The sequence below is a fragment of the Jaculus jaculus genome, chromosome 19 (assembly GCF_020740685.1).
Source record: "Jaculus jaculus isolate mJacJac1 chromosome 19, mJacJac1.mat.Y.cur, whole genome shotgun sequence".
NCBI lineage: Eukaryota > Metazoa > Chordata > Mammalia > Rodentia > Dipodidae > Jaculus > Jaculus jaculus.
In genome coordinates this window covers 20645008-20671186 of record NC_059120.1, presented here as the reverse complement: position 1 = coordinate 20671186, position 26179 = coordinate 20645008, and the positions used below count along the sequence as shown (strand labels likewise).

Below are 26179 nucleotides of genomic sequence, written 5' to 3'. Positions count from 1 at the left end.
AGAATAAGGATGGTAGAAATTCAGATTAGCCAAACAGAAACTGTGAGTATGTGATCCTTTTCAGTGAAAAGCTTCTCCAAAAGGAATGGAAAAGTCTTGTATGCTATGAGCATGGAAGGAAGGGGAAAAGCCATGCATTTGTCACAGCCACACCTCAAGCTGAAAAAGTAACAGCCATAGTTCAAGAAACATGCTAAAGTAAGTTGGAAAAAGCATTATGATCTAGGGTTTGCTTTTCTATCTATAGTTTCAGGCATCTACTATCAATCTTGAAATGCATCCCACATATATTAAAATATATATTTGAATGTCTACAGTGTGCTAGACCTTTATTCTACATTTGCTGTACATCAGTTTTTAAAATCAACCAAAAAAACCCTTACCCTGTAAAATTTAGATTCCAGTGTACACAAGAATTACAGTATTCATTTTCACTGAATGAGGCAAAAGACATTTTTATTCTTTTCCTAGGTCTCACTAATTAATCTGGAGAATCAAGGTGAGTAATTCACTGGATATGCTTTCTTGTTCTGCATTGTTTAACAAATATGTAAATATGACATGATAATTTCCAATTTATTAGTTGATGTAGCATGATACGAGTGTCAAATACAGTTTAACCTGCTCAGTATAAATAGAACTTATGGCCTACTTTAAGAACATATAATCATCTAGTTATGTTCACTTTCAAATTAATTTATATATTATAAATCCAAGAGATTTGATAATATAATTTTGATGGTTAAAAACAGTAAAAAGAACTTTTAAACAACAAAATTAAAGTCAATATCACTGCAGACTTGGCTTTTATGCTATGGCATCTAATCTTTCTTGTGTGTTTGTGAAAGGCACCATATGTTAACAGGATAAAGAACGCAAACAACCAAATTGGAGCCACTTTTCCCAATTTCCTTTTTATACAAGTGTGTGTATTTTAAGGCAGACAATTTTCTGTGCAAGGTACAACCAATGAAAATAAACAGCACATTACATGTTCACAACAGGCATAGATTTTTTTAATACCACTGGTCACTATATTTATGATAAAAGCATAGTAAAACAAGTTTTTTCCTAATAAAACATAAGCTGATGAACATTTTTTAAAAAGTATTTAGAGATTTCATTATAGAGCCTTCATAGAAGATAAAGAAAAGTCACTCTCTTCTTCTTGTTTCTTCTTTCAGAAATGTCCATATCAATTTGTTCACTATGTCAGGTTGGTCTTGCTGAAGCCAATGGCTGGCTTCTGACAAAATAGTGAGTCTGAAGTAGTTTTTCACATAAATCTTTGTGACTTCAGCCATCTCAACTTCCATAAATGCGTCATTCTCTCCCCATAGCAGTAGTGTTGGAGTGCTCACCATGTGGTGTTTGAGAGGCAGGCAGCTAGCAAAAGAAAAGGCAGCTTGAGAGTCATTGCAAAAGCTAAAGTCACATTTTCCTACAATGTTCCACTAAGGCCACATATTCCTTAAAAAGGACAATATAGACTTTTTCTAAAGGGGCAAAAGTTGATTCTTGGGAGAGTAGAAAAGGCCTCACATTTTACAAATAAAAATGCATGAACATGTAGTACATAAACATATTAAAATTTCATGGGGGGATGATTAGGAAAAATGCCTCAAAAGGCTCCTTAGAGAAGTGTTAATGAAAAAAATTTCTGTGGGACATGAGGGGGGGGGGGTGGCATAGTGGTTAAAGGCATTTGCGTGCAAGCCCTGCCTGCTCAGGTTCAATTCCTTAGCCACCCAAAGCCTGCTGACCCAGATTTAATTTCCTAGCCACTCATGTAAAACCAGATGGACATTTGTTTGCAGCCACAAAAGGCACTGGTGTGTCCATCATACACACTCACACACATGTACATGTACAAATACATTTTACTTTAAAAAAAAAAAAAGAGGGCTGGGGAGGTAGCTCAGTAGTTAAGGAAACATGCTTGCAAGCATTCTAGCCTAGGTTTGATTCCTCACTAACCATATAAATCCAGATACACAAAGAGGAATATGTGTCTGTAGTTTGTTTGCAGTAGCAAGAGGCCCTGGTGTGCTTGTTCTCTCTCTTTCTCATAAAGAGATTATAGATATAGATATAGATATAGATATAGATATAGATATAGATATAGATATAGATATATATTTTGGGGGGGTTCGAGGTAGGGTCTCACTCTAGCCCAGGCTGACCTGGAATTCAACTATGGAGTCTCAGGGTGGCCTCAAACTCATGGCGATCCTCCTACCTCTGCCTCCCGAGGGCTGGGATTAAAGGAGTGTGCCACTATGCCTGGCTAGATAAAATATTTTAAGATATTTTTTGCAAGGAGAGAGAAAGAGAGGGAGGGAGGGAGAGAATGGGCATGCTAGGGACTCTTGCCACTGCAAATGAACTCCAGATGCATGTGCCACTTTGTGCATCTAGCTTTATATGGATACTAGGGAATAAAACCTGGACTGTCAGGCTTTGAAAGCAGGCATCCTTAACTGCTGAGCTATCTTTCTAGCCCTAAACAACAACAACAACAACAACAAATTTGAAAACATGTAAAAGGAACTAGTTGTGAAACGCTGCGTTAGAGGCTGGGGATATGGCTGATATAATGCCAGTGCTACTCCAGCTGGTGTACCCAAGACTGGCCCCCAACCCTGTGTAAAAAGCAGGCTTCTGGCTTCTGAATGACTGGGAGATGGGAGGCGGAGATAGAATTTTTCAGAAGTTCATGGAGAGCCCAGCAAATAACAAACAACAGAACGAGAATCCAGAGCCACAAAAACTTTGCCTAAAATGAGGTACAGGGCTGGAGTGACAGCTTAGTGATTAACGTGGTTGCCTGGGAAGCCCAAGGACCCAAGTTTGATTCTCTAGTACTGACATAAGCTAGATGCACAAGGTGGCACAGGCATCTGGAGATTGTTTGCAGTGGCTGGAGGCCCTGGCATACCTATTCTATCTCCCTTTTTTCTCTCTCTCTGCTTGCAAATAAGTGAATACAAAAAAAAAAAAAACAAAAAAAACAAAAAACCACTGCACTACGAGATCAACATGTACAGGATAAATGTTAAAAGGCTATTTTTAAAGGTCACGTGTACTGGGCATGGTAGCACATGCCTGTAATCTTAGCACTCAGGAGCAGAGGTAGGAGGTTCTGAGTCCAGCCTGGCATACATTCTGAGTTCCAGGATAGACTGGGCTAAAGAATGAATTCTGGGCTGGAGAGATGGCTCAGCATTAAAGGTGCCTGCTCGCAAAGCCTGTTGGCCTGAGTTCAATTCCCCAGTATCCATGTAAAGTCAGATGCACAAAGTGATGTATGTATCTGAAATCTGCTTACAGTGGCAAAAGGCTCTGACATGCCTCTTCTCTCTCCCACCCAAGTAAGTAAATAAAAATATTTTAAAAATAAAGAGAAGTGAGATCCTTACTCAACAAAAACACAAAAAACTTCTGTGTGTTTATAACCATGGATTCATTACTGTGGTTATTAAAGTTTGTTTCTCCCATGAAGTGACAAGTTTAGTGAATTCAGGAGACTTATAAAGTTTTATTCATCACTATTCCTTGATTACTAACATAGTCTAGTACAGGGGGAGTGCTTAATAGTTTTTAAATGAATAAATGATCATTACAATAGAACTAAAAAGATAAATCTATGCATAATAACTCAAAGGGAAAGAGTTCCCCAGCAAAACAGATGACAGCTACGTTGGGGAATCTAAGACATTATTCTCTGTACTTTCCCACATATTTTAAGTTTTATATGAAAAAGATTATACAAACACTAAGGAAAAATCAGAATACTATGTCTGGCTCTTTAGATAAGTGGTGAACTTAATCTTAAAAAGCTAGGGGCTGGAGAGATAGGCTCAGTGGCGAGGTGTGCTTTCTGCACCAGCAAGAAGGCTTGAGGGAGCCTGAGACTGCCCGAGTACAAGTATACTGTAACCCCAGTCCTGCAGGGGAGCAGAGACCTGAGACTCCCTGGAACCCCACAAGCTGCAGAATGAGCAGTAGTAATAGTAACGTGACTCCGGCTGATAACAAGGCCCAGTGGAAGAACAATGGAGCTGGACACTTAGGTGCCACTCCAGCTATCCCAGGTGAGCATCCTCTGTTACAGGGAAGAGTATGGGGTGTGGCAAGGGCCACATACATGTGCCTACCTCTCACATACCACACTACACACACATGCTACGTTATACTCATGCACACACACTAGCAAAAAAAATCGATAAAATCAAATATTGTCTCTTCAAGATTGGACTGAAGTATTTTACTTAACCCCAAAGAAATGATACTGACCTGAAAATGCTTCGGTAATGGTTAATGGGACCACTCAGTGCTCCAGGCTGGGAAAAGACATAAACATAAGCTTCAAGATCTTCTGTTGTTAATCGACAGCCTTTTCTTCCAATGCCGGTGCTTTGACTGGTAAACAGGTGTTTCAGAGCCTAATTTAAGTGAAAAGAGAATAATTACAAATGTCCCATTATATAATAATTAAGTAAACCTTTGTCTTTTCTTTAAAAGGAGATGGTAATGAGCATGAAGTGACAACTCCTAATTTCTGTTCTAGTTAGGTTCAAGGTCTCAGAACTTATGAATGCATTTTAAAAAATATTTTATTTATTTATTTGAGAGAAAGAGAAAGAGAGAGAGAGGATGGGCACGCTAGGGCCTCCAGCCACTGCAAATGAACTCCAGATACATGGGCCCTTTGTGCATCTGGCTTACGTGGGTCCTGGAGAGTCGAACTGGGATTCTTGGGCTTTGTAGGCAAAACGTCTTAACCGCTAAGCCATCTCTCCAGTCCACGAATGCATTTTATATGTTTCTGTTTTCCTGGCTTTGTTTTTCATATTCTTCCATTTCATCTCCATTTTCACACTTCATTCTTATGAATAGCATCTTGCCTTGGATGCCTAGACACATTCTACAAGGCCCAACTCAAGTGCCACCTCTGCCAGAACCTTTTTATAATACCCCAGCTATTGCTGGCTGATAACTAGTCTTCTTCCTTCAAAGTTATTCAAATCAGAGTAACAGGTATATGCTACGTCATGACCTAATTCACACCCATTTCATAAATATATGCTAGAAAAATATAAACAAGCATCCCTTGCTCTTAATATAAACATATAGCAAGTAATTTATGTTCTTTGATTTTTTTTTTAATTAAAAAAAGAGGAAAAGCCAGGCATGTGTGGCACACGCACACACTCAGGAGGTAGAGGTAGGAGGAATGCTGAGTTTGAGGCCAGCCTGAGACTAGAGTTAATTCCAGGACAGCCTGGCTAAAGCAAGACTCTACCTCAAAAAAAAAAAAAAAAGAAAGAAAAGAAAAGAAAGAAGAAGAAGAAGGAGAAGGAGGAAGAGGAGAAAGAAGAGAAGAGAAGAGAAGAAAAGAAATAGAGTCAGGCATGTTGGCTCATGTCTTTAATCCCAGCACTTGGGAGACTGAGGTAAGAGAACTGCTGTGAGTGAGTGAGTTTAGGGCTTCCTGGGCTACAGAGTAACTTCTAGGTCAGCTGGGCTAGAGAACCTACCTATAAAAAAGAAAAGAAAAAGAACAGTCCGTGGCCATACCACCCTGAATATATGCAATCTCTAGTCTGACAAAAGGAAATTGAGTAAATTGTTAAATCCATAACAGTTAGGCATGTTGGTGTGCACCTGCTACCTTAGTTACCACAGAGGCTGAGGAGAAAGGATTTCGTGACTTCAGATTTTCAAGGACAGAGCCAGGAATGGTGGCTCATGCCTCTAATCCCAGCACTTGGGAGGCAGAGGTGGGAGGATTTCCATGAGTTTGAGGCCACCCTGAGATGACATAGTGAATTCTAGGTAAACCAGGGCTACAGTGAGACCCTACCTCAACCCCCCCCCCCCACAAAAATTTCAAGGACAATGTGGACAACTTAATAACATCCTGTCTCCTAAAAGGTAAGGAAAAGGAAGAGGAAGAAGGATCAGGGGAGGAGGAGAGGAAAGGGGTAGAAAGAAAAGGGAAAAGGAAAAGAATGTGAAACAAAGCTGTAACAACCAAATCCAACATGAGGCCCTTGTTAGGTTCCTGATTCAAACAGATGAAGTGAATTGTGACAGCTGAAGTTGTTAAAGGAATATGAATAATATTAGATGATATTAAGGTGTTATCATTCATTTTGCTAGGTTTAATAGTAGTATTGGAGTTGTGTGATTTATAAACCCCTCTGTTGTAGTTACCTTTCTGTTACTGGGACAATCATGACCAAAAGCACTTTGTGGGAGGAAAGGGTTTATTTTGGTTTACAGACTTGAGAGGGAGCTCCATGATGGTGTAGGAAAACATGGTGTGAATAGAGGCTGGATATAACATCTTGATCAATATCAGGTGGACAGTAGCAGCAGAGAGAGTAGCTGAGCACTGCCACAGGGAGCTGGCTATAAGACTCACAAGCCTGCCCCAACCACACACTTCCAGGAAGCTCCAATTCCCAAATTTCTATTAGCTAGGGACCTAGCATTCAGAACACATGGGTTTATGGGGGACACCTAATTCAAAGCACCACATTCTGTCCCTGACCCCTATAAACTTTTGACCACACATGATATAAAATACAGTGCATTCAACCAAACATTAAAAGCAAACCTTTAATCCTAGCACGTGGGAGGCAGAGGTAGGAAGATCGCCATGAGTTCTAGGCCACCCTGACACTACTCAGTAAATTCCAGATCAGCCTGGGATAGAGTGAGATACTACCTCTAAAAACAAACAAATAAAAAGCCCCCCCCCCAACAAAACAAAACCATAGTTCAAGGTCTCAAGTGAACTATAAAACTAAAACAAACAACAACAACAACAAAAAAACATGATGGCCTAGTGTGAAAAATATTTACACTGCAAAATGTGGCACTGGGCATAACAAGGAAAGATTGAACCAATACAACGTCTAAAACAAGCATGGAAAATAATCAAGTTCTATAGACCCAAGTCTAACATTTCTAACCAGTAAGCCTCTAGAGTTTCAAAAGGCCAAAGGCCACACAGGTTTCTAGTAGTAAGGAGCCCCACTCTTGGTACCAATTTTCTGTTGCAGTTACATTTTCATTCCTGGGACAAACAACTGAGCAGAAGCAGCCTATGGGAGGGGAGGTTTTATTTCAGGCTTATAGATTCCCAGACAAGTTCCATCAAGGTAGAAGAAGTTAGCTTACCTCCATAGATCCATAGTCAAGAAAGAGAAAATACAATAGCTAACAAGCAAAGGCATATAGAGCTCAAACTTACTCTCTACACACCTTAGAGTTAGACTCAAGATCATCCCCCCAAGTGACACACCCTCCTCTAGCAGGGTTTTGCCCGCTGAAGACTTAAGTAGGCATCTTAATCCTAATAAAAAATCATTGATCTTCTGTGTGTGGTGGCACATGCCTTGAATCTCAGCACTCGGGAGGCAGAGGTAGGAGGATCATTGTGAGTTTGAGGCCATCCCAAGACTATTCCTGGTCAACCTGGACTAGAGAAAGACCATACCCTAAAAAACCAAACCAAAATTACCTGATCTCTTGGGGGCTTTCAGGGACATGCATTCAAACCACCACACCCTTATTGGCTGAGGTGCATCTCAGTTATGTATAAAGTTAGGGTATAGGCTGTAGAAATGGCTTGGAGAGAGAGAAAGAGAGATTTAATTGGCATGCCAGGGCCTCCAGCCACTGAAATTGAACTCTAGACATGTGCCATCTTGTACGCAGGTGCAACATTATACACATGTGTCCCATTGTGTGTCTGGCTTATGTGGGATCTTGTCAAACATGGGACCTTAGACATCACATGTGAGCACCTTAACCATTAAGTCATCTCTTCAGCCCAAGTTTCAACATTTTAATTTCATTTTTCATTCTTCAGATGGGCTTTCATTAAAATACTTTCATCAATAATGACCCATGTATCTGACTTACCTTGAAATCATTTATTGAGAACATAAATTCTGGGAACCGTGGTATTTGGAAGAAGTAGTAAAAGCTGGATTTGAACATCTGGACAGGGTGTCGTAAAATATATTCTGAAATTAAAATGCCAGATTTTATCCAAAGCTAAGTTATTTGGTATTGAGTAAAGGTATTTTTTGGGCAATTTCACTTTTAAGATGATTGCATAAAAAATCCATAATCTTTCTTCATATTTTTAGAACATTTTCTGTGTTGTTTTATTTATTGTTGCTATTTCTGGTATTTAGAAAATTTCTATCACTTTAAGTCAAAAGAAAGTGCCACTTTATGAAGTCTTGGCTCAGAACAAAACAGGAAGTCCAAATTATGAGTAACCTAACACTTTCTTAGTAATTCATAGTGACATAATTTACCATTATTTAGAACATTTTGTTTAAAGACTGATTCAAATTGAAATCCTTATTCATTTCCTATAAATTCATTCATGCATCTAGAAAATTCACTCATTCAATGAATGTCTACCAAGGAACTTAGCAGTAAATGAGACAGAAAGGGCCTCATGAGCAAGGTCCCTTGCACAGAAAGCAACAAATATTTAAAGATCACTTTAGTATTAGGCCAGTGGTAGTGTGCTTGCTTAGCATGAACAAGGTGCTGGATTTAATTCCCAACACACACACACCACTTTGGAGAGCAACAACATCATAAAGAAAACAAGCTAGCCTTAATGAGATGGATAGTGGGATGGGGTGGATGAATTATTAATAGAAGCACAGGCCTCTCTGGGGATATAGTACATGAGCTCAGTGCTAAATGATAAGAAGGTGCCAGCCATGCAATGATCTAGGAAGATGTAGGAATGGTCAAGTCAAGTAGGTCCTGGACTTGTCATATTCAAGAAGCAGGGAAATGGCTCAGTCAATAAAACACTTGCCTTACCAGCATGAGGACCAGAGTTTGGTCCCCAGTATCCATATAATGTCAGGGGTGGTGGTGTATGTCTATAATCCAAGTACTGGGGAGGCAGAGACAGGAGGATGGCTGGGGCTCACTGGCCAACCAATCTAGCCTAATTGATAATTTCCAAGCCAATGAGAGACCCTGTTCCAAAGAAGCAGATGGTATTCCTGAAGATGGCACCCAATGTTATCCTCTAACCTGCACATGCATGCGAACGCAGAGGCATAGTTGAACACACACACACACACACACACACATTCTCTCTCTCTCTCTCGAACATACACTACCCATGTGCCATAAAAAGTCCAAAGTAGCTAGTTTTCAGGGAAGGAATAGATTGTATGGGATGAGTCAGAAGGAGAAACAAAAGCCTGGTTAGATAGGTGTAGAATGGTAGGGAATTTTGTTTTCAGAGAGAGAGAGAGAGAGAGAGAGCAAGAGTGAATGAGAGAGAAAGAGAGAATTAGTGTGCCAAGGCCTCAGCCACTGCAGTGAAACTCCAGACACTTGTGCCACCTAGTGTGCATGTGTGACCTTGCACTTGTGTCATTTTGTGTGTGTGGTTTACAAGGGATCTGGAGAGTGATTGAACATGGGTTCTTAGGCTTCTCAGGCAAGCGCCATAACCACTAAGCCATCTCTCCAGCACTATGGTAGGGATTTTAAGTGCTTTGACCAGGATTCTGAAATCTTAAACTGGGAGTAGCATGCCCACACATATTGGAAGTATATGTTAGTTGGACATTGTGCACTATACTTTCATTTCTTGTGCTATGGACGTCTGTTTTTTTTCTTCTTCTCATTTTATAACTATATTCAACATAGTTGGAGGTTTCAGAAATCAAATTTTCAGGTAAGTGTACCATTGTCATGCTAGACTTCTGTAGTCACCAGCAAACAAGATTTCTCCTCTCTTGCATTAAGAGAAATCAGCTTAACTTCAGGACAAAATATAGGCATGTAACCTGAACATCTCATATTGACCTGATAGGGTGGAAACTATTATTGATAAAAGCTTCCAGAATTATTCCAATCATCTTCTTGATGAAATCATCAATTACAGTCAGTCCACCACCAAAATAACATCTCCTTGAGGGTCCTGATGAGTTGAACCCTTGTGTAGCATTATTTCTGTTGTTTAAGTCAATTGAGAAAACAAATTAATCTCAGGACATTTGGATACCAAGCATGCCCTACTCAACAGAGCTTAGTCAGGTTGAGGCAAATCTAAAATTCAATCTTTACACTTAATAATATATAGTATTTATTTACATAGTCATCAAGGGATTGTTTTCCTCACTTGTTTAATGTTGAGTAGCATAAGGATATTCTGAAATTTGTTTTTAGTAGTTTTTGAACTTGAGAAAACCTAAACAGGGTAATTGATCAGGACAAAATTACAATTTTTCCAAACTCAAATATAAATGTGCCTGTCCATTACCTATAAGTCATTAGTCATTATTAAGCTACTAAAAATACTCATTAATTTGCAAGTAGAAAAAATAAGAGAGGGAATTGGCATGCCAGGTCCTCTTGCCAATGCAAATGAACTCTAAATGCAAGCACCACTTTGTGCATCTGGATTGATATGGGGACTGAGGAATTGAACCCAAAGCAACAGACTTTGCAAGCAAGCGCCTTTCATTACTAAGCCATCTCTCCATCCCCCGCTACTAAGCTCTTAAAAGTTCCCAAAAGATTTCTGAAGTATAGTGCCTTCTTGGGGCTCTCCAGAGTTTCTAAGTGGTTCCTTTCATACCAATACTAAAACATTATTTGCTTTTTGCCACTGTGTTAAAATTTGCATTGATGGTATAGAAGCAATAGTAGATAAAGACCATTCTTGATCTTTGTTAATCAATTTAGTGGCCCCAAACAATATTAATAAGCACTGTATTATTTGCCACTGCACAGTTATAGTAAATAAATTAGCTAACAAATTCAATTGTTGGTTTTATTTTATTTAGTTAGTTACTTTTTGTTTTTTTGAGGTAGGGTCTCACTCTAGCCCAGGCTGACCTGGAATTCACTATGGAGTCTCAGGGTGGCCTTGAATTCACAGCCTCCTACCTCTGTCTCCTGAGTGCTGGAATTAAAGCCATGTGCCACCATGCCCGGCTGGTTTCTTTCTTTCTTTTTTTTTTTTCAAGGTAGGGTCTCATTCTAGCTCAGGCTGACCTGGAATTCACTGTGTAGTCTCAGAGTGGCCTTGAACTCAAGGCGATCCTCCTACCTCTGCCTCCCGAGTGCTGGGATTAAAGGCGTGCACCACCACGACTGCCTGGTTTTATTTTCTTAATTTTTATTTTGTTTATTTATTTGAGAGAGAGAGAACAAGGCAGCGGGAGAGAGAGAGAGAGAGATAGAGAGAGAATGGGTGCACCAGAGCCTCCAGCCACTGCAAACGAGCTCCAGATGCATGAGCCACCTTGTGCATCTGGCTTATATGGGTACTGGGGAATCAAACCAAGGTCCTTTGGTTTTGCAGGCAAGTGCCTTAACCACTAAGCTATCGAGTGTTGGTTTTATTAAACAGTGTCCTGGATGAAATAGAAAAATACTAATTCTATTAATTTCAACCTCTGAACATACTTTTTTTTTTGTAATGAGACAGGATCTTATTAGCCCAGGCTGGCCTCAGAGTTGCTGTGCAACCAACAATTATCTTGAACATCTGACCCTCCTACATCCACCTCCTGAGTGCTAGGATTTCAGGAATCCATTACATATTCAATTTTGTTTGTTTATTTATTAGAGAGAGAGGGAGAAGCAGAGAGAGAGAGAATGGGTGCACCAGGGTTTCTATCCACTGCAAACGAATGTCAGACACATGCGCTACCTTGGGCATCTGGCTTACGTGAGCACTGGAGAGTGGAACCTGGGTCCCTAGGTGTCACAGGCAAGCAACTTAATTGCTAAACCATCTCCCCAGCCCCATAGTTAGTTTTATGTGGTTCTGGGGATTGAACTCAGGCCTTGGTGCATGCTAGGCAAGCACTCTACCAACTGAGTTACATCCCTAGCCCCCACGCATCTTTTAATAATCCATGTGATGAAACATAAAGTATACACAAAGCAGTTCTGTCAAACACCCAAATGCAGTGGTTGTAGCAAGGAAGAATGCTTATGCAATTGAACTAATGAGTGAACTAACTTCACTTTTAATGAAATACCATTTTTACTAGAGAGAAGGTGTAACAAACTATCTTTAACTAAATAGATATTTGGCAGATAACCTCTAGAAAATGAACAAAATGAGCATAACACATAAAGGCAAATAATCCACACTATTGGTGGCCACTGAGTAAAGTTTAGGCTTTCAAATGAAGTCGAATTTTGGAAAATTTTATATCTAGTACTGCCAGTTTGAAAGTTGTTTTTTTTTTTTTTTTTTTTTCCTGAGGTAGGGTCTCACTCTATCCCAGGTTGACCTGGAATTCACTATGGAGTCTCAGGGTGGCCTTGAACTCATGGTAATCCTTCTACCTCTGCCTCCCTGAGTGCTGGGATTAAAGGCGTGTGCCACCACGCCCGGCTTGAGAGTTTTTAATAGTGAAGACTTTCCTGATTTGATTAGGGTAGTATTAATGTGATTTTTTCGAATGTTATACAATGCAATGGGTCAACGTATTCAAGATCTGTCTAACTCAGCAAGCCAGTAATGTTCTAATGAATGATGATACAAAGTCATGGACAGATAGAAAGAGTCACTCAAAGTCCTACAATGACCAAGAGATTTCACTGCACCATGGCATGCAAATTATTCTGTGTTATCACATTCACATTCCATGTGTTACTAGCTTCTAAGGAATGAAATTATTTTTTCTTTCATTTTTAAAAGTCTATTTCAGGCCGGGAGAGGTGGCTTAGCAGGTAAGGCACTTCCCTGGGAAGTCTAAGTCAGGTTCGATTCCTCAGTACCCAGGTAAGCCAGATGCACATGGTGGCATGTGTCTGAAGTTCGTTTGTGTTTGTTAGAAGCCCTGACACACCCATTCTTTCCTCAAATAAATAAAATAATTTCTATTTTATAACAATAACATTCAGATAGATTTTAGCCCAACAGCTGAATACAAAAAAAAATTGGGGGGCTGGAGAGATTGCTTAGCAGTTAAGGCACTTGTCTTCAAAGCCAAAGGACCCAGGTTCAATTCCCCAGTATCCATGTAAAGCCAAATGCACAAGGAGGCAAATTTGTCTGGAGTTTGTTTGCAGTGGCTAGAGGCCCTGGTGTGACCATTCTCTCTCTCCACCCCCCGCAGATAAACCAACTAAAAACTAAACTAAATAAATAAACTAAACAACTAAATAAATAAAATATTTAAAAAATTGGTTATTCAATTTTCCATTAGAATTGTTCTTAGTCAAATACAATATGTAAAGACATTTTTATTTATTTAACTTAACACACAAAGTATTAGATACCATTATGGCATTTTTAAACCCATGGCTTTAGTTGATTGTCCTCACAACCCTAACCCCAAAGAAACCACTAATTTTTGAGTTTATATAGTATTAAGGAAGAAAACTCACTGTTATCTGAAAAAAAAAGCCTATTAAGCCGGGCGTGGTGGCGCATGCCTTTAATCCCAGCACTCGGGAGGCAGAGGTAAGAGGATCACCATGAGTTCAAGGCCACCCTGAGACTCCATAGTGAATTCCAGGTCAGTCTGGGCCAGAGTGAGACCCTACCTCGAAAAACAAAACAAAACCAAAAAAAAACAAACAACAACAAAAAAAGCCTATTAAAACCCTCCTGAGGCTGGGAAGAGAATTCAGTGGTTAAAATTACTTGCTTGCAAAGTGTTCTGGCCTAGGTTCAAGTCCCCAGGCACCTATGTAAAGCTGGATGTAAAAAGTGGTGCATAAGTCTGGTGGTCATGTCCAGAAAGCACTTCTCTTAATGTTCATACTCATATATTAATGCTACTCTCACGTTTGGATTACAGAAGCTTCACTTTTCAGATGGAAGTGACCTCTAGGATGACTCATAAGGCACCATAGTGCTGAGAAGAAGTGACGGAGGAGTGCTCAGCACTGAAACATTTCTATTACACCCTCCAAGGCTCAGGGTCCATTGCAGAAGACGTGGCAGAAAGAATTAAGAGCCAAAGGAAGGGTAGGATTCCTTACAATGCAGTCCTGCAGATACAAAATGGCCTGGATATCCATGACCTCATAATGCCTGGTACTACCTATATAATACCTTCATAACAGGAGGAAAAGATGACATCAAAATAAGAGAGACTGAGAGGGGAAGGGGATATGATGGAGAGTGGATTTGTGAAGGGGAACGTCGGGGGAGAATTATCATGTCTATAACTATGGAAGTCAATAAATTTTTTTTTTGAAAAGTCTGGTGTTCATTTGTAGCAGCAAGAGAAGCTGGTGTGCTCATATACACACAAGCACACACACACACTCACATGCACAAATAAGTAAATAAATATTGTTTTAGAAACTTTCCTTTTTCCATTGACAAATCTGTGTGTGGCCAGTTTTCTTCACATACTTCCATTAGAACAACATTTGCAATAAATGAATTCAGAAGTAGATATGAGAATCCAGCTATCTTTTTCTTAATTTTAAAATTTTATTTGTTTTCAAGCAGAGAGAGGGGAAGGAAGAGAGCGTGAATATAGGCACACCAGGGCCTCTAGCCATTGTAAACTCCAGATACATGTGTCACTTTGTACATCTGGCTTTATGTGGGTACTGGGGAATCAAAGCTGGACTTCTAGGTTTTGCAGGCAAGCGCCCTAACTACTGAACTATCTTCAGTGTCCCTATTTAAATTTTATTATTTATTATTTTTATTAATTATTTGTAAGGAGAGAGAATCTAGCTATCTTCTACTGTAGCAAAACTTATATTTGCCTGGGCGTGATGGCACACACTTTTAATACTAGCACTTGAGAGGCAGAGGTAGGAAGTTTGCCATGAGTTTGAGGCCTCCCTGAGACTACGCATAATGAATTCCAGGTCAGCCTGGGCTAGAGTGAGATCCTACCTCTAAAAACAAAAAAGAAAACTTATATTTGCAAAAAATATAAAGCAATATCATTCTTTTCACTAAAATTTTTCCCAGTGTAGCTAGGAATTAATTTTATAGAGCCAAGTTAGTTTTAATTAAAATATTCTTTTCATAGGTTTGGTGTAGAAGTTCATGTCTATAATCTTAGCATTTGAAAGGCTGAGGCAGGTAAATCACCATGAGTTCAAGGCCAGTATATACTGAGTTCATGATGGTCTGGTGCTAAAGAGTGTGACCCTTTCTTTAAAAAAAAAGTTATTTATGTTTATATGTAATGGATTTAAAAAATACAGATTTGATTTCCTAAATAGTCATTTTTTACAGATATAACCTGTGTAGCAAAATCTCTTTGGGGGTCTTCTCTAATTATTTTAAGAGTACAAAGAAATCCTAAGAACAAAAATTTGAGAAGCACTATTTTGAAAAATACTTTTGGGGACTTCCAGTTAAGATGGTGGCATAGGAACCACACCAGAGCAGCCCTAGGGAAGAAAAAGCCAAAAAAACAAACAAACAAAAACAGCAAAATACACTCTTCTACTAAAAATTGAGGTGTATAAGAAATTATCAACTACAGCAGGGAAGTAGGAGAGATCCAGAGCGTCCAGAGCCCACAGAAGGAGGCAGAAGTGGCTCTGGCAGTGGTGGAACCAGGCCCACATGGCCACAGCCGCAAGGCTCACCCTGAGCCACAGGAAAAGCCAGGTGAGGGGATTCTCCACTCACACCAGCCTGCTCGCAAACTCAAGAAATGTGAAGGGAGGATTGCAGGGAAGAATGGAGAAGTGACTAGTGAGGAAGAGGATCACATGAACCAGTGGGAGAACTAGAGTCACCATCCACAGCCTACCCTCCCCCACCGCCAGTGCAAGCACCAACAAGCACGAGAGATCTGGGGAAGGGAGCTCACCTACATAGCACCTGGCACAGGCAACCAGAGTAGCGATCCAGTGACCCAGCCAGCCTACCTGAGTCCACACCACAGCAAAGAGGGACCCAAGTGGGAGCACAGCATAACCAAGACCAAAACAATCCAAAAGGCAACAGGGATTACACCAGGTTAATACCCGCCAAGTAAGTGTAGTGTATAGACTTGAATCATAAGTGATAATTGTACCGTCCATGTCAGGATAAATTATATGTTCATGTGTTAAACCTGATGGATGGTCGAATTTTCCATTCTTCAGTAAGCTATATTTGGGGCTTGCCATTTGTTGCTTCCTGTTTATAGTGACTTTGTCTCCTCTTCTGTTGTACATTAGGGAAGGGACTCACTTGATCACAAGCTGACTTGGAACCCTTAACAGAACAGAAATCTTAGCCTCTTAGTTGACAGGATTAAGGGTGTGGGGTGACACACATCCTAACGGACTGTGACTTTGTTAGAGAATCTGGTTGTCAGAACACCTACTCTTGCATAAATACTCTGTGCTGTTTTTTATTGAATGTGTACCTTGTTTAATAAATTTTAGAATCTGCCTGGATTTTGCTCCACTCAGTCTACTTGAATACCCTTACAATATGCAAACCCAACATCTAGGGTGACTTTTGTAGATACTCTGAAAGTCTTAAGAGCCACACCTAGAACCTTAAGCTCCTACCCTGAAGATATGTAACAGCAGATTGATTGATACATCTAATAATACTGCAGAGAATTAGCAAATCCAAGCATTAAATTAATCCAAGGTGCCAAAATACGTACATTATAACACAAGAAACACAAAAAAATTAAGACAATATAAATCCACCAAAAAGTATTAATGCATCAGAAATGACATCCAGTGAGAATGATTTAGAGGAAATGCCTGAGAAAGATTTCCAAAGAATGATTATAAATATGTTTGAGGAAATCAAAGAAATGAAAGAAGACACAGGAGCCAAATTAATGAAATAAGGAGGTCAATATAAGACATAAATAAGGAAATAAAAATAATAAAGAAAAAGCAGTCAGAATTACTAGCACTGAATAACATAGTCAATGAAATAAAAAACTCTGTAGAAAATCTCACCAGTAGGATGGATGAAGGAGTGGACAGAATATCTAAACTAGAAGACCAGGTGGCAGATCTAATACAGTCCAACAGAGAGAAAGACAAACTTGTAGGAAAGTGTGAATGGGAATTTCAAGAAATTTGGGACACTATGAAAAGATCAAACATAAGAATTCAGGGTATAGTAGAAGGAGAAAAATTTCACTCCAAAAGGCCTAAGTGAGGTCAAGGGAAGATATTGAAAAAGGAAAGGTGGAGGGAAGGCTAATCAAAATCTAAGAGGAGGGCTGGAGAGATGGCTTAGCGGTTAAGCGCTTGCCTGTGAAGCGTAAGGACCCCGGTTCGAGGCTCGGTTCCCCAGGTCCCACGTTAGCCAGATGCACAAGGGGGCGCACGCGTCTGGAGTTCGTTTGCAGAGGCTGGAAGCCCTGGCGCGCCCATTCCCTCCCTCTCCCTCTATCTGTCTTTCTCTCTGTGTCTGTCGCTCTCAAATAAATAAATAAATAAAATTAAAAAAAAAATCTAAGAGGATATAAATAAATCATATGGAAACTTACTTTTTTGTGCAATACAACACTCAGGAGCTATAGATTGTCACTAGAAAATTTTCAGTGCAGGGGTGGATATCTTCTAGTGAGTTGTTGGCCAGGGAGGTCCCTGATGCCACCAAAGCATTACAGGCCATTGCCAAGGCCCTTGGCTTCCCATCAGGAATAGATTGTAAGACCCTATTGCTGAAGACTCCACATACTTGGGTTACAAGTTCATTGAGAAATCCTGCTGGAACTGAGCTGAAAACCTTCTCCATGTAGACCAGCTGACAGAAAGCTGAGAAAAGCCATTCTGCATGCAGTGCAATGGGAAAGAGAGAAATCACCATTGAATATACTCAACAGCAGACACTGCAAGTCTTAGATTTGGCCAGCCAGGCCAAATGAGCCAACTGGTGCAATAGTGGCATATCTGTTATGGGGGAAACCAACTGCCCTCTAATTTGACTGGAGGCACTCTCCATGGGAGATACTGATACTGAAAACTTACAACAGGGGCAGTCTTTCTGGTCTAAATGCATATACTATGCTCATCAAATGGCTCAGTAAGCACTTCTCTTAATGCTCATGCCCATATATTAATGCTACTCTCACTTTTGGTTAGAGAACCTTCTCTTTTCAGATGGCAATGACCTTGGTATGACTCAGCAGGCATCATGGTACTGAGAAGAAGTGACAGAGGAGTTCTCAGCACTGCAATATCTCTATCACACCTTCTAAGGCTCTGGGTTCATTGCAGAAGAGGTGGCAGAAAGAATCTAAGAGCCAATGGAAGGGCAGGACTCCTTACAACATGCTCCTCCAGACACAAAATGGCCTGGATATCCATGACCTCACTGTGCCTGACACTACCTACACAAGACCATCATAATAGGAGGAAAAGATGATGACATCAAAATAAAAGAGAGATTGATTGAAATGAGGAGGGAATATAATGGAGAATGGAGTTTCAAAGGGGAAAGTGGGAGGAGGGAGGGTATTACCATGGGATATTGTTCACAATCATGGGAGTTGTCAATGAAAAATAAATTAATTATAGAAAAAAATACTTTCGGGCCTGGGAAGATGGCTCATTGGGTCAAAATGCTTGTGCAAGTATGAGAACCTGGCTTCAGAACCCTGGAAAGCACATGAAGCTAAATGCATCTGTAATCCCAGTACAGCAATGGCAAGATGGGAGGAGGAGGCCAGAGAAGGCCCTGAGACTCCAGGGCCAGCTGGCCTGGTGAACACACAGCTAAACAAGAGACCATGCCTCATTATGCCTCATTATGCCTCATTCAAGGTGGAAGGCGAGGACTGACAAGCTCTGACCCCCACATGCACATTGCGGCACATGTGTACCCATGCATAATCACACACACACACGCACACATGCACGCGCGCGCGCGCACACACACACACACACACACATATTAATAGAGTGCAATTATTGTCAGTATCTAAAGCAGTCAGAAAAGAGAATCTATTTCTGCCAAAATTCACTCCTTTCAAAGTAATTTTCTTCTTTATCCCTCTCCAAGTTAACAGTGAAATATTTTCCAGAAGGGAACGAAATTATGCAAGCAAATAGGAAGTTAAATTTTCTCAGATTTTTTTTTCAGAAATATTTAAAACCAAGGTAACTGACTGGCAGCGAGGCTCAGTGGTGGAGTGCCTCCCTAGCACTTATGAAGACCTGAGTGTGTGTGTGTGTGTGTGTGTGTGTGTCTGTATGTCCACATGTGTGAATATGGGTATTCACATGCCACAGGGTGAGTGTGGAAGTCAAAGAACAACTTTTGGGATGGTTCTTGCCTTCCACCTTCTCTGAGGCAAAAGCTCTCATTCTTCTCGCTGACTGCTGAGCTTCAGAGTTTCCAGGAAAGTCTCCTGTCTCTGCCTCTCATCTCATCAATGTGCTGGGATTACAGAAGGCCCCACCCTCAGCTTCTGGCATTTTACATGGGGTCTGGGGATTGAACTCAGGTATTTAGACTTCAGTGGTAGGCACTGTATTTACTAAGCGTGGTGCTTTGATTCAGGTGTCCCCCATAAACTTAGGTGTTCTAAATGCTAGGTGTCCAGCTGATGGAGATTTGGGGATTGACACCTTCTGGAGGCAGTGTATTTTGGGGGGCGGGCTTATGGGTGCTATAGCCAGCTTCCCCTTGCCAGTGTTTGGCACACTCTCCAGTTGCTATTGTCCACTGGATGTTGGCCAGGGGGTGATGTCCACCCTCTGCTCATGCCATTGCTTTCCCCTGCCATTGTGGAGCTTCCCCTCAAGCCTGTAAGCAAAAATAAACCTCTTTTTAACACAAGCTGCTCTTGGTTGGGTAATTTCTACTACCAATGTAAACCTGACTGCAACACTAAGCTATCTCCCCAGACACCAAAGACCTGGATTTAACCCTCAGCACACACGTGCACACACGCACACACACATACACACACAATAAGAGAGAAAGAGAGAGAGCAAAAATATATAAATAAGAAAGAGCCAGGCTTGGTAACAAATGCCTGTAAAACTAGCATGTGGAAGGTTGAGGCATGAGTATTGCAATTTAAAGGCCAACATAGGCTATAATTTAAGACCCTGTCTCAAAACAAAATGAATAAATTAAGTAAGTAAATACATAGAACAGGCCAGCTATTTAACATTATCATGTGTTATCATGGTTTAGTCAGATAGATTTATTATATTTATCCATTTGAGACAGTGACACTATGAAGGTCAGGCTAGCCTTGAATTCTCCTTCATCCTGCATCCTAAATGCTGAAATTATAGTCATGTACTAACATGACAAGCCCTTAGTTCAATTTTTAAAGATGTTAGCCAAATTTTGCTGCTTCTAATCTAAAATGTCAGTGACTACAGTGAGTTATCACATTAGCAGAGGTGTTCTAATAAAAATTAAACTCACCTGTAAATACATTTGGATGAGGGAAGTTAATAACAATAAGCTTTGTCACCATTTCAGGATAACAGATGGCAATCAGCCAGGCAATCATGCCTCCCCAGTCATGGCCAATGAGAACACATTTGCTATATCCTATAATCAAGAAAAAGAAAAGGGTGACATTATTGACAAAAAACAGGTGGATATATAATGACTTCATATAAAACAATTATATTGCTGAAACTACTCTTTCCAGTATCTTACCCTATGTGACCCATAAATTTGCACCTTTTTTGTATTTTTTTTTTTTTTGAGGTAGGGTCTCACCCTATCCCAGGCTGACCTGGAATTCACTATGTAGTCTCAGGCTTGCCTTGAACTCACAGTGATCCTCCTATCTCAGGCTCCCAAGTGCTGGGATTAAAGGTGTGCATCACTATGTCCAGTTGCTTTTTAAAAATTTGTATTTATTTGTTTATTTGAGAGAGAGGCAGACACAGAGAGAATGGGCATGCTAGGTCTCCCTGCCACTGCAAAGGAACTCTAGGTGCATGCACCACTTGGTGCATCTGGCTTTATGTGGGTACTGGGATATTGAACTCAGGTCCTTAGGCTTTGCAAACAAGCACCTTAACCAACTGAGCAATCTCTCCAACCCAGGATGGTTTTTTGTTTTTATTTTTTGAGGCAACTCTCACTCTAGTCCAGGTTGACCTGTAACTCACTGTGTAGCCCAGACTGGCCTTAAACTCATGATGATCCTCCTACCTTAGTCCCTCTAGTGCTGGGATTGCAGGTATGAGCCATGTGCCTGACTAGTAATGAAGTTTAAAAAGATTTATTGAAGCAGGCATGGTGGTACATGCCTGTAATCTTCAGTGAGAGGGGAGGAAGGGAGATAGAAATGGGATCAGAAGTTCAAGATCAGTATGTGGGAAGCTGAGGCAGGAGTATTGCAAGTTTGAGGCCAGCCTAGGCTACATGAGACCAAGTCCAAAACAAAAAACAAAACCATTGTCCTGAGATCCATGAACTGAACAATGAATGATTATGGCTGTATGTCACTAATTTCAGGGAGATTTTTTTTTTGAAAATTATTTATTTACTTATTTATATATTAGGGACAGAAAGAGACAGAGGTAGATAGAGAGAGAGAATGGGCATGCCAGGGTCTATAGCCAGTGAAAATGAACTCCAGACACATGTGCCACCATGTGCATCTGGCTTACATGAGTATTGGGGAATCAAACCTGAGTCCTTACGCTTTGTAGGCAAGTGCCTTAACCACTAAGACATCTCCCCAGTCCCCCCTTTTTTTCATTGTTGCTGTTTAATTTTGTCTGTTTTATGGAGGTGGGATTTCATTCTAGCTCAGACTGACTTGGAACTCACTGCAGCACCAGGCTGGCCTTGAACTCATGGTGATCCTACCTCGGCCTCCCAAGTGTTGGGTCTATAGGTGTGCATCACCATGCTGGTTTGGGGGGGTTTCTTATATGATACTGTAGTAGCTGATCAATACAAAAGAGGCAAGTGCTTCTGAGGCTTATACCATTTTGAAATGAATATTTAGGAGTAGAGAACCGAAGACATAAAGTTTTGGAGTGTAAGAATCAAATACTCAAGAATTAGTTCTAGGAAACAAAACAGTATACATTAAGCTTGTTTTTTCTCAACCAGATGGGACCTTCATTTTACTCTCCCAAAGAAAGGAAAAATTTATTTTGCTATGCCAGGGATTGAACCCAGGCCCTTGCCCATGCTATCCAAAAATGCTACCACTGAGCTATAGCTCCAGCTCTAAGAAAAGTCTTAAATTTTGCTTTTATTCATTTGCAGGTGTGTGTGTGTGTGTGTGTGTGTGAGAGAGAGAGAGAGAGAGAGAGAGAGAGAGAGAGAGAGAGAGAGAAAGAGAGAGAGAGGGAAAGAGAGAGACATGGAGTTGCTGCTGCTACTGCTGTTGCAGCAGCAAAATGTCTGTTTAGCTTTCCATGGGCGGCTGAGGAATTGAAACGAAATTGGCAGGCTTTGTAAGCAAGCACCTTTAACTGCTGAGTCATTTCCCCAGCCCCAGAAAAGTCTATTTCTAAAAGCAAATTCTAAACATCAGTCTTAGCTAGATACTTAAGATGCATTATTTAAATTTTTCTATACAAATATTTTAGGCTGTGTACTCAAAACCGGCTCATGTAGATGGAAAATATCCTCCCAAGAAAAGAAATGCTCAATAAATGTTAGTTCCTTAAAAATAATTTAATACAGTTTAAAAACAAAACTAACTTACCTAAGGAGTCTAAAATATCCTTTATATCTGTAATTAGACAGTCCAGTTTATAATTCTCTTGATGAAGAGGAGCATCCGTTTCTCCATAGCCTCTCAAATCTAGAGCAACAACTCTGTATTCACTTTTAAATTCTCTCAGTTGGTGACGCCAGGAATACCTTCAAGGAAAAAAGTAGCACTGAAAATACCTTTCCTTTTTTTTTTCTAATTAAAAAATTATTTTATTTGAGAGAGAGAGAGAGAGAGAGAGAGAGAGAGAGAGAGAGAGAATGGGCATGCCAGGGCCTATAGCCACTGCAAACAAACTCCAGATGTATGCACCACCTTGTGCATCTGGCTTACGTGGGCACTGTGCCATCAACCTGGGTCCTTAGGCTTCCCAGGCAAGCACCTTAACTGCTAAGCCATCTCTCCAGCCCATATTTCTTTTTTAAATACTTAACAATATTTTATTTATTTATTTGCAAGCAGAGAGAGAAGGGTGCTCCAGGACCTCTAGCCACTGCAAATGAACTCCAGATGCATGTGCTACTTTGTGCATCTGGTTTTACATGGATACTGGAGAATCATACTCAGATCATTAGGTTTTGCAGGCAAGCTCCTTAGCTGCTAAGCCATCTCTCTAGCCACTCCCCCACCCAAAAAAAACCCACCTTCTTGACTCATACAAAGAATGTGATTCACAGGGCATGGTGGGGAGAGCTTGTAGTGCCTGTTTATAGGGAAGTTGGTGTAAGAAGATGGCTTTGGTCTAGGAGTTCTAGGCTAGCCCAGTCAGCATAGTAGCATTCTGTCTCACTCACATTCTGTCTCATTATAACACAAAAATAGTAATATTAAAGATTTCCTAAACCAGGCGTGCTGGCACACGCCTTTAATCCCAGCACACGGGAGGCAGAGGTAGGAGGATTACTGTGAGTTTGAAGCCACCCTGAAACTACATAGTGAATTTCAGGTCAGCCTGGGCTAGAGTGAAACCCTACCTTAGGAAAAAAAAAAAAAAAGGAAGAAAGAAAGAAAGAAAGAAAAAGAAAAAAAAAAAGATTTCCTAAGTGGAACACTGTAAGAAATTCCTCATAAAAAAAAAAAAAAAAAGTTGACAGACATGGTAGTTCATGTCTTTAATCCCAGCCTAGGAAAGCTGAGGTAGGAGGACTGCCTGCCTGGACTACAGAGAAAGTTCCAGGTCAACCTAGGCTAGAGTGAAACCCTGCTTTAAACCTTACCCACAAACAAAAGTTACAGTTAGTTACCTGTCACAAAAGGAAACAGAGAACCATGTGGGGAATAAGTACTGATAATCCTCATGAGAAACATTTCACTTTCTTTTTTTTCCTCCCAAGGTAGGGTCTCACTCTAGCTCAGGCTACCCTGGAATATGTAGTCTAAGGGTGGCCTCGAACTCATGGCAATCCTGCTACCTCTACCTCCCCGAGTGCTGAGATTAAAGGCGTGTGCCACCACGCCTGATGGAGAAATATTTCACCTTTCTTCCAGGGTCAAAGGTCTATAACAAAGAGTCAGTATTTATCAAGCTATAACATATCATATACTAAAATCAATGTGTTTACAAATAATTACTTAGTAAATCAATTTCATAAGCTCTTCTTAAGTGATGCTTGCCACAAGGGAATTCATGCTAACAGCAATTAGTCATCTTACAGACTGAATTTTGAGACAGAACGAACAGACAACTACCATGTTTTAAAATAGTAAAAAGGGAGATGAACTTGAGATCTTTCATTTATCACAATCTGAATGATTATTTGGCCAGGATGGTCAGAGAGAGCTCGATGTTTTTAGTAATTGGATGAAAAAGTCTGGAATTGAAACAAAAATCGATAGACTCCAGCAGGATAAACCATTTGACAGAAATCTATGCTTGCTGAAGAACAATTCTGTGTAGACAGTATTAAACCACAAGCATGTACAAGAATGACATCAGAGCTGGGTGTGGTGGCGCACGCCTTTAATCCCGGCACTCGGGAGGCAGCAGTAGGAGGATCACCGTGAGTTCGAGGCCACCCTGAGACTACAGAGTGAATTCCAGGGTAGCCTGAGCTAGAGTGAGACCCCACCTGGGAAAACAAAACAAAACAAAACAAAACAAAACAAAACAAAACAAAACAAAACAAAACAAAACAAAACAAAACAAAGCAAAGCAAAGCAAAGCAAAGCAACGCAACGCAACGCAACGCAACGCAACGCAACGCAAAGCAAAGCAAAGCAAAGCAAAGCAAAACAAAACAAAACAAAGCAAAAAAAGAATGACATCAGAACATCGGCCAACCCAAGCGGCAGCAGCATAAGTACTCATTACTTGACTCCCATCACGTCCTGGGGTCACGGATGGACAGCATACAGGGGACTGTGTCCTTAGTCAGGGAACCACAGAATTAACTATAAATAATGGAAATCTAAGACTTTCTTCCTCGAATAAGTAGTTATTTTGGATAACTAACAAAAAAATACCAGTATTTTTAAGAGTGACTCACTATATTATGGAATCCAAAATATGCATGTTTTAAAAGCATCTGTAAGCACATTGTCTCAAGATAGCGTAGTGTAAAATTAACTGACAGAAACCAACTGAGAGATTCTTGTCTGAAAATACCTTTGCAGTGTAGTGTGTGGGAAACCAGTAGAGACTGGCAGTAGTGTGGACTGTCAGAGAGCCATACAACCGATATTGCAGTCACCTTGTAGACGCCGATGATGGGAAGGGTGTCAGACACACTGCTGGAATTATCAATGGTTACAGAATCTCTGATTCGCTTCTAGACTATCTGTGACTTATGCAACTCTGTATCAACAGTGACAAGTATGATGGATTTGTCATTTCAATTTGTCTTTGTGCTACTGGAGACTAAGTCACAGGTCTTGTCCATACTAGACCAGTGCTCTGCCCCTGAGTCATAACCACAGTCCTCAGATTAAAGATGGGTTTAAAACATGTTAATAAATATCATAGTGTCTTGGGCTGGAGAGATGGCTTAGTGGTTAAGCGCTTGCCTGTGAAGCCTAAGGACCCCGGTTCGAGGCTCGGTTCCCCAGGTCCCACGTTAGCCAGATGCACAAGGGGGCGCACGCGTCTGGAGTTCGTTTGCAGAGGCTGGAAGCCCTGGCGCGCCCATTCTCTCTCTCTCCCTCTATCTGTCTTTCTCTCTGTGTCTGTCGCTCTCAAATAAATAAATAAAAAAAAATATCATAGTGTCTTGTTAATCTTGTCTCTGGGCTGTAACAAACACATCAAGTAGTTTGTTGCCTTAAGAATTCTCATCTGTCAACTGGTATTATTTTCCCATTAGCCTTACAATTTTGAATTGATTTTTTTTTATGTCTTTAACCAAAGCCCAACTCTTCCCTTTTGATAACCCCTCATGTCCAATCAATAAAGTTCTGCATATTTAACCTCTTATATATTTATGTGATCACGCCTCCTGTCCCTACCGCTGAGATCAGCCTACGGATTGATCTATATCCATTTCATTCCCTTTGCCTGCTATCTTCTATAAAATCAGAGTGATGTAGCAAAAACACAAAGTCTC

At 40.5% G+C, this 26179-nt stretch overlaps 1 protein-coding gene across 2 annotated transcripts in view; it reads right to left on the bottom strand.

Annotated features, from left to right (window-relative positions):
• Nucleotides 1-383: 383 nt before the first annotated feature.
• Nucleotides 384-26179, bottom strand: part of Ephx4 (epoxide hydrolase 4) — a 46672-nt gene continuing 20876 nt past the window's right edge. For both annotated transcript variants that reach the window (XM_004653678.2, XM_045138238.1), the window contains exons 3-7: nt 22632-22789; nt 20372-20500; nt 7939-8042; nt 4297-4445; nt 384-1386 (exon numbers count right to left, since the gene is read on the bottom strand). In XM_004653678.2, coding sequence (XP_004653735.1) covers nt 1155-1386; nt 4297-4445; nt 7939-8042; nt 20372-20500; nt 22632-22789 — 772 coding nt within the window. In that variant the 3' untranslated portion in view covers nt 384-1154. The remainder of the gene's footprint in view (nt 1387-4296; nt 4446-7938; nt 8043-20371; nt 20501-22631; nt 22790-26179) is intronic.